The sequence below is a fragment of the Danio rerio genome, chromosome 9, assembly GCF_049306965.1.
Source record: "Danio rerio strain Tuebingen ecotype United States chromosome 9, GRCz12tu, whole genome shotgun sequence".
NCBI classification, from domain to species: domain Eukaryota; kingdom Metazoa; phylum Chordata; class Actinopteri; order Cypriniformes; family Danionidae; genus Danio; species Danio rerio.
Genome location: NC_133184.1, coordinates 23,815,754 through 23,830,718, shown reverse-complemented (window position 1 = coordinate 23,830,718; position 14,965 = coordinate 23,815,754). Strand labels below are relative to the sequence as shown.

At 36.5% G+C, this 14,965-nt stretch overlaps 2 protein-coding genes across 2 annotated transcripts; both read left to right on the top strand.

Moving 5' to 3' along the window:
- Window positions 1-704: 704 nt before the first annotated feature.
- On the top strand, window positions 705-1,591 carry crygm2d20 (crystallin, gamma M2d20). The gene is made up of 3 exons (NM_001082939.2): window positions 705-769; window positions 867-1,109; window positions 1,285-1,591. Exons 1-3 carry the CDS (start codon window positions 764-766, stop codon window positions 1,555-1,557), a joined length of 522 nt encoding a protein of 173 aa, NP_001076408.1. The 5' UTR covers window positions 705-763; the 3' UTR covers window positions 1,558-1,591.
- Window positions 1,592-8,373: 6,782 nt separating this feature from the next.
- crygm2d12 (crystallin, gamma M2d12) lies at window positions 8,374-9,162 on the top strand. Its single transcript, NM_001100442.1, has 3 exons — window positions 8,374-8,430; window positions 8,527-8,769; window positions 8,861-9,162. Exons 1-3 carry the CDS (start codon window positions 8,425-8,427, stop codon window positions 9,131-9,133), a joined length of 522 nt encoding a protein of 173 aa, NP_001093912.1. The 5' UTR covers window positions 8,374-8,424; the 3' UTR covers window positions 9,134-9,162.
- The last annotated feature ends 5,803 nt before the right edge of the window (window positions 9,163-14,965 follow it).

The following is a 14,965-nucleotide window of genomic DNA, read 5'->3' as shown; positions in this document are numbered from 1 at the left end:
ACTGTTGGTTGGTTCCTGTTGGATGTGCACCTTTTTTTACCAACAAAGTTTGTTGACGCTATTATAACGACATAGATCACTCTGCCTATTCATGCCAGAGTCCCGCGGAAAAAGTTATTGACAGGTGGTAATTTGTGTGTAACTCATCTTTATTTATTTATGATTTGGTTATGGAACGAAGACCATGCATGTCAGGTAGATGAAACTGTAGACTACTAATAACTAATTTATTATGAATTAAATAATTATTCATAAATAATTAATTCATCGCATCATACAATGACGATGCCATCGTCCATCGCGATGTTTCACAGTAGACATAAATATATTGTTAGATATTATAAATAGAGGATTGGATTGATGTTGTTAAAGCTAAATTTATTATGGAGAAAAATACATTCTGTGTAAATGACCAAAAATATATTATTTTGGTCCAAATGGATTGAGTATACAACTCCTATACAACTTAATAAAATTCTGTTATAAAATCTAAAGTATTTCTGTAAGAAATACTTAAAACACAAACACTATTTTTTGTTAAAAAAATAAGTCCAAATATGTCTCTGTACTAAAAGCTACATACCAAGCTTCTGCTAGAAAAGTCCTGTGCCAACTTGCATAGTCAGGAGCTGAGTAACAATAGGGACTGTGTAGTTTTTAGTCTTGGTCTTGTATAAAAGCAGAGGTGACAGCAGTCAGTCAACAGGCAGTATCAGCTTCAGCTTCTCCCTTGTGGAACCACTGAGGATCAGACAACGCAAACATGAAGGTAAACCTCATTCTACCATCTATTCCATAACATGAAATTACAATCATTTGCCTATTTAAAATTTTCATTCCAAAAACATTATATTTGAACTTTTTAGGTCACCTTTTACGAGGACAGGAACTTCCAGGGTCGCTCTTATGAGTGTATGGGCGACTGTGGTGACATGCACTCCTACATGAGCCGTTGTCACTCTTGCAGAGTGGAGAGCGGCTGCTGGATGATGTATGATCAGCCCAACTACATGGGCAGTGGATATTTCTTCAGGAGGGGAGAGTATGCTGATTACATGTCTATGTTTGGAATGAGCAACTGCATCAGGTCCTGCCGTATGATCCCCATGGTAATTTCAATTTAGACCATTTATAATAATATTAGTATTTTATATATATATATATATATATATATATATATATATATATATATATATATATATATATATATATATATATATATATTGTATGTTACATTTTTCTGCCTGATAAACTTGAAAATAACAGACTCTTGTTGCACTTCAGTACAGGGGATCCTACAGAATGAGGATCTACGAGAGGGAGAACTTCGGAGGTCAGATGTACGAGATGATGGATGACTGTGACAACATCATGGACCGTTACCGCATGTCTCACTGCCAGTCTTGTCATGTGATGGACGGCCACTGGCTCTTTTATGACCAGCCCCACTACAGAGGCAGGATGTGGCACTTTGGTCCTGGACAGTACAGGAACTTCAGCAATTATGGTGGCATGAGATTCATGAGCATGAGGCGTATCATGGATTCTTGGTACTAGTTTTGCAATAAAAACTATTTCTATACAACTCTAAACATTGTTTTCTGAAGATATTTTCCACTATCTTATAAAAATACAAAAAATATAAAAATAAAAAGAGAAATGTGAACAATTAAAAAAATATAAATGTTTCCATAATATAACTTGTCTGTCCCAGCACATCACACATTAAAGACTTCTTGTCTTCTTGAAGATTTCTTTACATCAACAACAACATTTGTTACTTATAAAATTTGTTTTTGAATAAGCTGCTTTTGATTTCTATTTTACATTAGAACCTTTAACTATCACCTGGATGAAAACAAGTTTTCACTTTAATACAGATGATTTAAGCCAATACAAATCTAAATGCAGGATTACAGTGATCCCTCGCCATAATGCAGTTCACCTTTTGCGGTCTCGCAGATTTTTTGTGTGCGATTTGACATGCTTTTTTACAGCGCATTGTGTTCTGCGTCCTGATTAGTGCATTGTGTTATACGTCCAGATTGGATGTAGACCATTGTCAATTAATCTCCTTCATGCCGTGTCTTCTGTACAATACAGAATGTGCTCAACTTGCCAAATTGACATAAATCTTTGATCACTAGCAGTATGACTCTGAAGTGTTGTACTAGATGTTTGCAAGATTTCTCCCCAATAAACCCTTTAATGTTGATGAAACATTCTGTGCTGTCGAAGGCACCCACAGTAGGACCCAATAACCCAATAAAGATGCTAATCATCACACAAAAAGTTGGACTTCTGGACATGTTAAAGGAAGTTCCGCGAGTGTTTAAACAAGAGGAGAAAGTGTGAAAATGTTTATGCAAAGAAAATAGTGAAAGTAAGAAGTTTTACAGCCTTAAAACATCTATAACAATTGTAAAAAACAAAGTGGACTACTTTGCGGATTTCACCTATTGCAGGTTATCTTTGAACGTAACTCTTGCGATTAATTAAGGACCATTGTATATACTATCATTATTGTTTTCTTGTATGTTTATAAGAACATATTCACAAAGTCTCATAAAATCTTGAACAATCAAATGCTCTCTAGGTTTTGACATGCCTCGTCCCATTGGTGATTGACTCAGATGGCGTCTTTGATAGTTCATACTGTAAGATTGATACTCACATGAATGAGCTCCGATTTGTCTGCGATTTCAGGCATTTGTCAGGCGATTTCTCAAAACCTGTCGGCAAATCAAAATCAGGGCTAAAATCATGCAGTCTGAACTCAGCATAAGCTCAACCACTTTCACTGGCAGAGCTGTGAGAAAACAGCTCTAATACTCTTTGTCCTATTCTCTTATAATATTACCAACCCAGGCTCATTCTGAAAACGCACCTCTATATACATTTCTGCAGAGTGCTAAATACATCCCAGCAGCTACATTTTTTGCTGTTTTTGTTTTCGCCAATCCACCAGAAGCCGTTGTGTACGTTTTTTGAGATCTCAAATTTCTCTCACGAGTGCCATTTGCGCCTGCTGTTTACTCGTAAATACACCAGAGGCTGCGGTCGACTGACTGTTTCACTGAGTGACTTGACTGACTGACCTACTCTTTCCCTTCCCTAAACCCAACTAATAGTATTTTAAAAGGCATAGATTGACCCGACCACCCACTTCCCTAAACCCAACCGACAAATATAAAAAACAATTCTGAAAAAGAAAAGCCCTCGTCTGATTTTTACGACATTTTACCACATTCTCACCCTGTTATTTACTTGTTTATATATATTTTTTTATTCTGTTTTTCTCTTATCTGCTTTCTGGAACCGGTCTTCACTAGACTTGAACCCCATGGCTGTAGTTATCTCTTTTCGGTGTCTCAAGTCCACCGACGTACATGATGAGCTACTGGACAACAGCTGGAAAGCAGTCCATAAGGATATAAGTGGTCGGCTGGTATGTGTGAAAAGGAATGCTGTCATACCGCCCCCTAGCTTTCATTTAAAAAAAAGAAATGCAGCTATACGCACTTCTGGCTACAAAAATAGCGTTCTCCAGAAATATTTGTCTATGTATATAGAGCTACATTTTCAGAATAAGCCTATGTTGCATGTTACAGTTGAGATTACGCCAAACGTATAATGGGTGGAGTGCCCTCTATAATGCACTGTATTAATAACCAGAGACACTTTTACTGTTTACTGTTACTGTTTGGCAATTTCATTCCGCTGTGGTGACCCCAGATTAATAAAGAGACTATGCCGAAAAGAAAATGAATGAATTTTACTTTTTGACTGTTTAAACACCACACTCAAACTCATTCTTTGACTTTTCTTAAGCTGTTGCTACATTACAAAGTGTTTTCTTGTTTGTGTCATTTTTGATTCCTTGTGAGCTCCTAGTATGACCGCTTCTGCCACAGCCATCTGACCCACCAGAACCATCTATCCTGCCAACACCTCCTGATATAGTTTTTCCAGACCTGCCAAGTAGGCCCTTTTCACATGACATCATGCAATGTCTGCTTGGATTCTACGCAGTTTATCTGTACACAGTACTACCAGATAATTCACCTGTATATTCACTGTGGCAAAGGGGGGCATTGCCCCCTCAGAAAGAATTTGTGCCCCCCCAGTTTTCATAAAGGATTGTTCACTCAAAACTGAAAATTCTTTCTGTAATTAATTACTAACACTCCTGTCGTTCCAACCTTTAGAACACACATTTAAATATTTTAAAATATATGACATAGCAATTAAATTATGAAAATTGTGGGATTAAAGCTAGTTCTATAGTCCAGAGATCGGTCCCCGGTCACCCGAAAAGTGGGTGACATGATACGAGCAGCTTAATTCATTACATGTTTTAGTTAACTAATTCTTTAAACACAACTCTCTTGAGCTCTAAAAGGAAGAAACGCAGAAGAAATTTACTGTTAAATTAATTTTAGCATAGATGCAACTGCCAGTCATTTTCACATTAGTTATTCGAGAAGATGTAGCCTAATAATATGTTTTAATAAAAACAGTAGGCAGTGTTTTCCCACAGTAGGTTACTCTATAAATTATATTTAAATGTATTAATTAATATTGTTATTAATATGATTACTATTAAGCTAATATTGACAAAACGCAGAACCCTTTGAATGTTTGCTTTCATTTTGACATTGCTAAAAAGCACATTAGTTGTGTAGAGAAACATCCCATTATGCAGCAGCAGTCAAGGTATAACATTTAATAAATGCCTTTTGCGTTTAAAAATGATCGGCCTGCGAAGTCAAGTTTGTAGTGTTATAAATGGAATATAGTGCTTAGGTGGATTTACCGCGGATCAACCGAGAAACCTCTCACATGCTGCAGGTATAGGCTGAATGATAATCTTTTAAAAATATGTAATTTAGGCTATACTGCTATTTGCTTATGCAAAATTAAACAACATAAAATATATTGTAAACCTATTTTGAGAGCTGAAATACAGTCAGCATATCGAGTTTGTTTTGACTTGTAGCTCATGGCCCTAAACGAAAATAACCTGAAAACAAGTTATTAAAATAGGCTTAATAAATAAATAACATGACGGGTAGGCCTAGTAACCTAATGGTTTATGATAGTTTACAAATGACAACCAGACAATATCACGAAAAACAAACTTATGATAGCCTAAGATAAATCTTTATTTTTACATTTAAAATGATAAAAAAGTTATACAGCCAGAGTTGCGTGTTATCTGTGCCAAACTAATTTTCACGATAATAACTGTGAATTTTGGTATCTTTTTTAGGTATTTTTCTGTCTACAATAATGCCTTAAATTGTAACTAAGTAATTGTTTTAAATGACATTAGATTGTAACATTTAGCTTTCCCTAACACTGATGTTGGTTGGGTAATGGGCTACGTGAAGCGTGATGACTCGGTTAAGCTGATTTCACTATATTTATTTACCGGTTAAACTGATTATACTGATTAAGTTTGCTGGTTCGAGCCCTGGCTGGGTCAGTTGGCATTTCTGTGTGGAGTTAGCATGTTTTCCCTGTTGGCGTGGGTTTCCTTTGGGTGCTACGGTTTCCCCACAGTCCAAAGCCATGATCTATTGGTGAATTGAATAAGTTAAATTAGCCATAGTGAATGTAAGTGTTTCCCAGTGATGGGTTGTGTCTGGAAGGGCATCCACTGCTTTAAACATATGTTGGATAAGTTGTCAGTTCATTCTTCTGTGGCAACCCCTTTTTAATAAAGCAACTAAGCCAAAAATTAAATAAATGAACGAATGATTAGTGAAACTGATTTCAGGTCAACATGGTGGCTCAGTGGTTAGCACTGTCACATCACAGCAAGAAGGTTCGCTGATTCATGGTGAGTCAGTTGCCATTAAATTAAGGAAATAGTAAACTAAATTAATAAGCCAAAACGTTGAAAATATATTATTTCCTTAAACAATAGCTTACTCCTATTCTTAATAACTTGAGGAAAGTAATCATTTTCAAACTCAGAAAGCAGTTCAGTATTAAAAGAGAAACATTTGGACACACGCCGAATAGTTCTATTATTGCAAGGTGTAATTTTCAGTTTGTTGTAAATTTTCCTGAGAAGAGTCCCATTCAAATGTAAAACGGGAAATACTAATACACTGGTCTGCGAAAAAAATATCATTGTAAAAAAAAAAGGTCTTTTAGTTTGACCCAAGCTCATCTCTCATTTAGGTCCAACTCTGTTTCATGCTCAAGCCCTGCTTCCCTGTGGGCTGGTTACAGCTTATTATAGGCACAGTAATTAGGGTTAAACAAAAAAAAATAAATCTCTCTTTGCTCTCATACAGATTACATAATTAAAGAATATTTCTTTTCAGTTGAGTTTGTAACAGGGAAGTGACACTGACAACAGGGGTGCGGATTCAAATGTAGGTTTATTAGAATGGTCAGGCAAGTAATGGTCAACACAGGGGCAAACAGGTGTACAAGAGCAATCCAGAATCACAGTCAATAGGCAGGCAGATGGTCAGAGGCAGGCAGCAGACAGAAATAAACAAATAAACAAGGCGATGATCAAAAACATGGCAAACCAAGACAAAGGAAAACGCATAGTAATTTCACTTAAACAGATAATAAGTCTGAGCAGCTTCAGCTGTGTGAGTGTTCAATCAATGGTTACTTGGAGCAGGTGAGTGTGTTTGTTGCATGACTGGGATCTGTAGTCCATAAACTGGCAGATTTGTAGTTCATGTGAATGTGAGTGTTTACCAGCGATCTCTGGTTGTTAGATCGCTGGTGATCCTGACAAAGTTACAACATTTCAAAGCAGACATTTTCAGCTTTCACCAGACACAAGATTCAAGTTTGTGTTGGACTTTTTTGCTGAGTTAGTTCATTTTATAATGCATTTTAGAATGTACTTCGAGAAGAGAGTGTGATGGCAAAAGCACACATTTTTAAATTTATTATTTCATTTTAGGGGGCACACAAATAAAAAGTTTTTCAAGTAAAACTTTAAAGTGCTAATTATGTATACAACGTATCTGTATGATAAAAATAGACAGAGTAGTTTGAGTTTTTTTTGCACATACTTAAAAAAGGACTCACCCACGATACAGCATACCTCAGAGAGGTTAAATGAGTACTAATTGCATGTGAAAGGTGCAGGCAATAAGTTTTCTCTGCTGTCATTTTTTTTCAAATCTCTGTCTACATGAAATTGCAGAAACACACAGGGATGCATGTTAAGGACACTCCAAATCAACAGGTGGCGATAAAAGCCTTTTATGCTGAGTTCACACCAAATGCTGAACTAAGTATTTTAGCAAGTACTCTGCATACAAGTCAATGCTAACATGAAAACAGAGGCAAATTACCATCCCAGGGTGTGAACAATGTGGAATATGAGACACTTTGCCATGATCGTGGAATTTTCCTCATCCGTGACTTAAACTCAGCCATGTTGGCCAATCAGAAAAGAGAAAATATTCTGATCTCATGAGAAAACTCCAAGAAAACTCCAGTTGTACTGACCACACAACCCCACTGTACTCAGAGTTTTGGAAATGTTTCACCCTGGCTGGAGTTTATAGAAAATGTTGGTATCAATCACCTGATACTGCGTTTTCTGTATAAATTTGGTGGTTTGAAAATACCCTTGCTTGTGTGGACAGGGCCTACAGGTCTGATCTGTTCATCATTACCTTGTAATTAATTATTGTTTTTATCTATTATTGGACATTTGTTACGCTTGTGATGTTTAGTCATACATAAAAATGAAACTGTAAATGAAAACAACAGCTATAAAATCTATTATTATCATTAAAAATAATAATAATGAATTAATATAAATATGAATTGTTTATATGTTTTTATTACGTCCATAAATTTGATAGATAATGAAAAGTCTTATTATTATAACAGAATATTTGTGTAGTGCATAATAAATCTGTACATTTTAATATTTAATGATTTTTAAAGATAACATAATTTGTGGTTTAAAAATATTAAGTAAAAGCATATTTAATCCCCAAACCCAATCAAACACACCTTAAGCAGGTAATGCATGTTTTCAGGTTTTCTTGATAATTACAGGCAGGTTTGCTGGAACAAAGTTGAAACTGAAACATGCAGTATGTATCCCTCCAGAACTAGTGTTGGTAATCTCTACTGTAAATTATCACTGACATTTCTCATTGTTTGTCAGATTCACAACATTCTTCTAAGCAATATCAATTTCAGAGAAAATAGTCTTTTGTACTAACAAATGTGAACACTAAGATCTACATAACAAGCTTTAGCCAGAAAGCACTTTGTGCCAATGTGCACAGTCAGGAACTTACCAACAATAGGGGCTGTGTAGTCATTAGTCTTGGTCTAGTATAAAGGTATGGATGACAGCAGTCAGTAAACAAGCAGAATTAGCTTCACCTTCTATCTTGTGGAAGCACAGGCAGAGCAAACATGAAGGTAAACCTCACATCAGAACCCATTTCCATGTTAATCAGATTTTCGATTTGGTATATTTCACTTTAAATCGCTAAAATATTTACTTTGCATTTTCAGGTCACATTTTACGAGGACAGGAACTTCCAGGGTCGCTCTTATGATTGTATGGGCGACTGTGGTGACTTCTCCTCCTACATGAGCCGCTGTCACTCTTGCAGAGTGGAGAGCGGCTGCTGGATGATGTACGATCAGCCCAACTACATGGGAAATCAGTATTTCTTCAGAAGGGGAGAGTATGCTGATTACATGTCTATGTTTGGAATGAACAACTGCATCAGGTCCTGCCGTATGATCCCTATGGTGAGCTCAATACAACATACAAAACTAAAAATATATACTTTATTTGAATCTGTAATGCTAAATCACAGTACTGGCTTTTCTTCCACTACAGCACAGGGGATCCTACAGAATGAGGATCTACGAGAGGGAGAACTTCGGAGGTCAGATGTACGAGATGATGGATGACTGTGACAGCATCATGGACCGTTACCGCATGTCTCACTGTATGTCCTGCAATGTGATGGACGGCCACTGGCTCTTTTATGACCAGCCCCACTATAGAGGCAGAATGTGGTACTTCAGGCCTGGAGAGTACAGAAGCTTCAGCAATTTTGGTGGCATGAGGTTCATGAGCATGAGGCGTATCATGGACTCTTGGTACTAATGTTCTTTAATAAAACAATGTTCATACAACAACAAGTTCTGTTCTGTAATTAAATCCAAACATTTATTAAAATGTAAAAAGAAAAAATAATATGTTTAGGAGAAATTTCAACAATTAAATTTTTCACACATACTGCAATGTATAAAAGAATAAGAAATGAGTGAATGGTTAAAATACTACAAAAGATGTAATGGTCTGTAAAGATATTTTGTAAATGTCCTACTGTAAAAATTTCAAAACTCATTCATTTTCTTGTCAGCTTAGTCCCTTTATTAATCTGGGGTTGCCACAGCGGAATGAACCGCCAACTCATCCAGCACATTTTTACGCAGCAGAAACATGTACACACACTACAGACAATTTAGCCTACCGAATTCACTTGTACCGCATATCTTTGGACTGTGGGGGAAACCAGAGAACTCGGAGGAAACCTAAACAAACGAAGGGAGAACATGCAAACTCCACACAGAAACGCCAACTGACCCAGCCTAGGCTGGAACCTGCGATCCAACGACCTTCTTGCTGTGAGGCGACAGTACTACCTACTGCGCCACTCTGTCACCTATATCAAAACTCAATTTTTGGTTATTATGTGATTGATAAGAAATTAATTTAAACAAATTTAAACATGTTTCTCAGTAATTAGATCTTTTTGAAACCTTGGAATTTAGATTTGATCATAGGAATAAATAATATTTTACATATCAAACTCTATTACTTTAAGTAATAGTTCATGACGTATTTATATATTTTCAAATAATTACAAATGTTAATTAGCTTCGAAATATGGCACTGCACTGATTCCCTTCAGATTACTAAAGAACAGTGTTAACTCCTGAGTTTTCATGTCTGTGAGAAAAATATTCACGAATATTCAGCTCTTTTTTCCTGACAGGTTTGTTGACAGGAAAACAAAAAAGACAAAGTGTGCCCTGTCTGTTTAATTTTGCAAAAACATTATTTATTAGTGATTATACGTATGTACAAATAAAAAACAGACATTTTACAGTTTTTATATCCATGCTTGTCTTATCAATACAATCAAAAAATGTGTTTAATTAGTCAATCAGTCTTTTAAGCTCGGTTTAGCATCTGCACATCATCAAGTTTATGGAGCATGAGATTAACTACGCATCCAGTTTCTGCACTGTTAAGCCAGGGAGAGTGTACTTATTCAGTCTGTTTAAGTTTTATTGTATCTATGCCAAATCTACTCTAAATTAAAGTCCCAACAGAACATGCAGCATTAATGCACTTAAGAAACACTTTATATAACAACGGTATTGCAAAACATGATTTACCCAGCATTTCAAATAATGTATATTTTTATCCCTGAAAAAAGAAACAAACATTAAATTGATGTTTATTTAATACGATAATAATCTGAATAATGGCAATATATTATTTATTTTTTGTTTACCAAAGTAAGTCTTTTATTCATACCTTCATCATTTAAAGCAGGGGTCACCAATCCTGTCACAGAAGGGCCAGTGTCCCTGCAGGGTTTAGCTCCATCTCGCTTCAACACACCTGTCTGGATGTTTCAAGTATACCCAGTAAGACCTTGATTAGCTTGTTCAGGTGTGTTTGATTAGGATTGGAGCTAAAATCTGCAGGACACTGGCCCTCCAGGAACAAGTTTGGTGACCACTTATTTAAAGTGTTGTTCTACTATTGACCTTATTCTAAAATGCGGAAGTGCGCCTGTTTTCGCGATTGTCTTAGAACTTCCGATTCAGTCGCTTATGGGAGAAATGACTAGGAATAATAAACGGCAGAAAACGTCAAACTACTTGCTCTACAAACAAATGTTTGCATGACTATACAGACCAAGTAGAATAATATAATAAGAAAATATCAAATTGCAACATCAAGCAGCGTAATGAGCAGTTTTTTATGGCAGCAAATCAATGCCAATATTAATCGAACGCAGCGGTGATGTTTGCGCGTGAGAAGTGAACCGTGAGCAGATTACAGGTCTACACGCGAGAAAACTACAGCTCGCGAGCGCACAGGGGATCTTCTAGCGCGCGCTCAACTGATTCAGCGCAAGAAAACAAGTCCCGCGCGCGTACATCATCATCTGTGCGCACGATGTACGCTCTCGCGTCATGCCTACAGCGCGCGCACGATCAGTTCTCTCCGCTCGCTCGCTGGTTCTTCTCTCTGCTCGCGCGAAACATTTTGGATTTTTGTCAGTCCTGGGGCGGGACTTGGTGTACTTGTTATCTCTAACGCTATTGGCTACTCTGCCTTTCCAGAAGTTAGCTGGGATTGGGCGCAGGTTAAAAGATCACGCCATTAAATATACAAATTTAAATATACAATTTGCAAGTCATAATCATAAGAAACTTTCTGAGAACTTTATGAACTTTATGAGGGTTCAATCTCGAGAAACAGTCAAATAATGATAATTAATCTTCTAAAATAATGACTTGGATTCTTGTAACATGACTTTCTGAACCCATTTGATTTGTACCGTGCAGCACTTGTCTGGTTTGTTGTATTTTACTTCATTATTAACCACAACAGCAAAGCTCATTATGACACTTGGGGATGATCTTTCTATGAAATATTGTCTTCAGAAGAGTTTATTTGGTTTTTAGATCTTTCCATACAATGCATACTATATGTGCAGTGCAGCTTTGTATATTATTATAATTATTAACATTTTTTGTAATATAGATCAGTGGAAAAAAAAACAAATATATATATATATATATATATATATATATATATATATATATATATATATGTGTGTATATATATATATATATATATATATATATATATATATATATATATATATATATATATATAAATATATATTATTATTATTTTTTTTTCAATCTCATTTTTAGTTAATGATTGAATAACCTGCATATAAAGACTTCAATCAAAAATGATTAGCCCAATCAAACAAAGAATACAGTGACAGACATTCAGATGGGTGTTTATCGCCACCTATTGAGCAACAATTTAATTTCTACAATCTTCGTTTGGCTTTACTTACTATCCATTACATTATTCCAATTCAGAGGCATACAAATACCCCTTTTTTATACAACATGCCAACATCTTAAAGGTCACATATGCAGTTGAAGTCAGAATTATTATCCCACTTATTTCTTGTTTTATTTCGGCTAGAATAAAAGCAGTTTTTAATTTTTTAAAACCTATTTTAAGGTCCATATTATTAGCCTCTTTAACCTATTTATTTTTTTAGATAGTCTACAGAACAAATCATCGTTATACAATAACTTGCCTAATTACCCTAACCTGCCTAATTAACCTAGTTAAGCCTTTAAATGTCACTGTAAGCTGTATAGAAGTATCTTGAAGAATATCAAGACAAATATTATTTACTGTCATCATGGCAAAGATAAAATAAATCAGTTATTAGAAATGAGTTATTAAAACTATTATGTTTAGAAATGTGTTGAAAAAAATCTTCTCTCCATTTAATGAAAATTAGGATAAAAATAAACGGGCCTAATAATTCAGGCGGGCTAATAATTCTGACTTCAACTGTATAGTGGAATAACAGACTAATGGCAATTTAATTAATTTACTATAAACCTTTGTACTTTATGCACTTCATGCATGTATAGCCTATTTTGTATACTATTGTCCATCCAATTTATTCTGACTTGTTCTTCATGGAAAATGAGTCAAGGACAATGAGTCTAAGAAAAAAAAAAAGATTTTTATAAATTTGAACACGTGAGTTCATGTTCATAAATTTGGCTTGATGTTAGCGTTACTATTGGATGTGCCCTCAGACTGTCATGTCATGTGTTACCTGCTTCCCATATTTGGACATATGCGAATAAATGTATTCCGGTTCAGCAGAAAACCGAGGAGAGACGTGAGTTATTTTACCTCCGTGTAATTAAGATTATATACCGGTTACCATACACGAAAATGGCTGCGCCAACAGGTTATGGGCCCAGGAGAGATGTGAGTAACCGATGGAATAGATTGTGTTTCGACGGAGATGAGAAAAACTATGAACTTTGGGAAACAAAGTTTTTAGGAGACATGCGGTTGCTAAGATTGAAAGAGACGGTGCTATCAGAGGCCTCCGCACGTGCTGATGATGATGAAGGACCTGATAAAAATGAAGAAGCCTATGCAGAATTAATCCAGTACCTGGATGACAAAAATTTGTCACTTGTCATGAGAGATGCCGCGGATGACGGTAGGAAAGCTCTGCGGATTTTACGGGCCTACTTTGCTGGCAAAGGGAAGCCGCGAATCATTTCTCTGTATACCGAGTTAACTTCTCTTCAAAAGAAACCAAGTGAGAGTGTCACAGACTATATTATAAGAGCTGAAACCGCAATCACAGCACTAAGAAATGCAGAAGAAACCCTTAGTGATGGACTTCTAATTGCGATGATTTTGAAAGGTTTGCCGGACTCGTTTAAACCGTTTGCAATACATATCACACAGAGTGATACAGAAATAACGTTTGCTGAGTTTAAAATGAAGCTGAGAAATTTTGAGAGTACTGAAAACTTCTGCAATGTCGCCAGTGAAGATAACGTGATTAAAGCAAATGCCTCCCCCTCGGGACGCAAGGGGAGAGAAGGGCTCGCATACTCGGACATTACGTGTCACAACTGCCAACAGAAGAGGCACAAAATGCGTACATGCCCAGCCTTAAACTGCAAACGACAGTGGTGTAATTACTGCAAAAGCTCAACACACAAAGACGAGAACTGTAGACGAAAAAAGAGAGATGATATTAAACTGGCTAGCGACAAGAACGATGATGAGGAACACACATTTATCTTCAAAGCCAGTGACTACAGATCATACAAAATACAGCGGAAAGGGCTGATGGTCGACACTGGCGCGACCTCGCATATCATTACTGTTCTTAAGAAATTCAAACAGTTTGATGACAAATTCCAACCGGAGAAACACTACATTGAGTTGGCGGACGGAACAAAGGCGAGTGGAGTTGCGCAGAGAAGAGGTGACGCAGAGGTGCACTTGATTGACAGCGCGGAACATAAAGTGAAAACGATACTAAAGAACGCCTTGTATATACCATCGTATCCACAAAACATTTTTTCTGTTAAAGCAGCAACAACAAACGGACCTTCGATCTGCTTTCAACTAGGACAAGACAAACTGACTCATAAGGACGGTACAAAACTTAGCATACATGAGTACAATAGACTGTATTATCTGAACACTGTTAACGGAGATGGTGATACTGATAGTTGTAACTCATGTTATGATATCCAAACCTGGCACGAAATTCTTGGGCACTGCAATTATGAAGACATTTCCAAATTGCAAAATGTAGTGAAGGGGATGAAAATAACAGGGAAGATTGATAAATCTAATTTAAATTGTGAGATTTGTACACAGGGTAAATTTGTACAGAGCCGAAACAGGGAGCCTGATACAAGAGCTAAAGTTGCACTCGAACTAGTGCACACAGATCTAGCTGGTCCAATTGACCCAGAAGCTAAAGACGGCTTCAAGTATGCTTTAGCATTCACTGATGATTACTCTGGTGCAGTATTTGTTTACTTTTTAAAAGCTAAAAGTGACACTGCAAGAGCAACTGAAAAGTTCATTGCTGACACAGCACCTTATGGGCGCATAAAGTGTGTTAGGTCAGATAATGGAACAGAGTTCACAGCAAAAGAGTTTCAGTCTCTTTTAAGTAAGAATGGTATACGCCATGAGACTTCAGCGCCATATTTGCCCCATCAAAATGGGACTGCCGAGAGAAATTGGCGAACACTTTTTGAGATGGCAAGATGCATGATCTTAGAGAGCGGCCTGCCCAAGATGTTGTGGACCTACGCG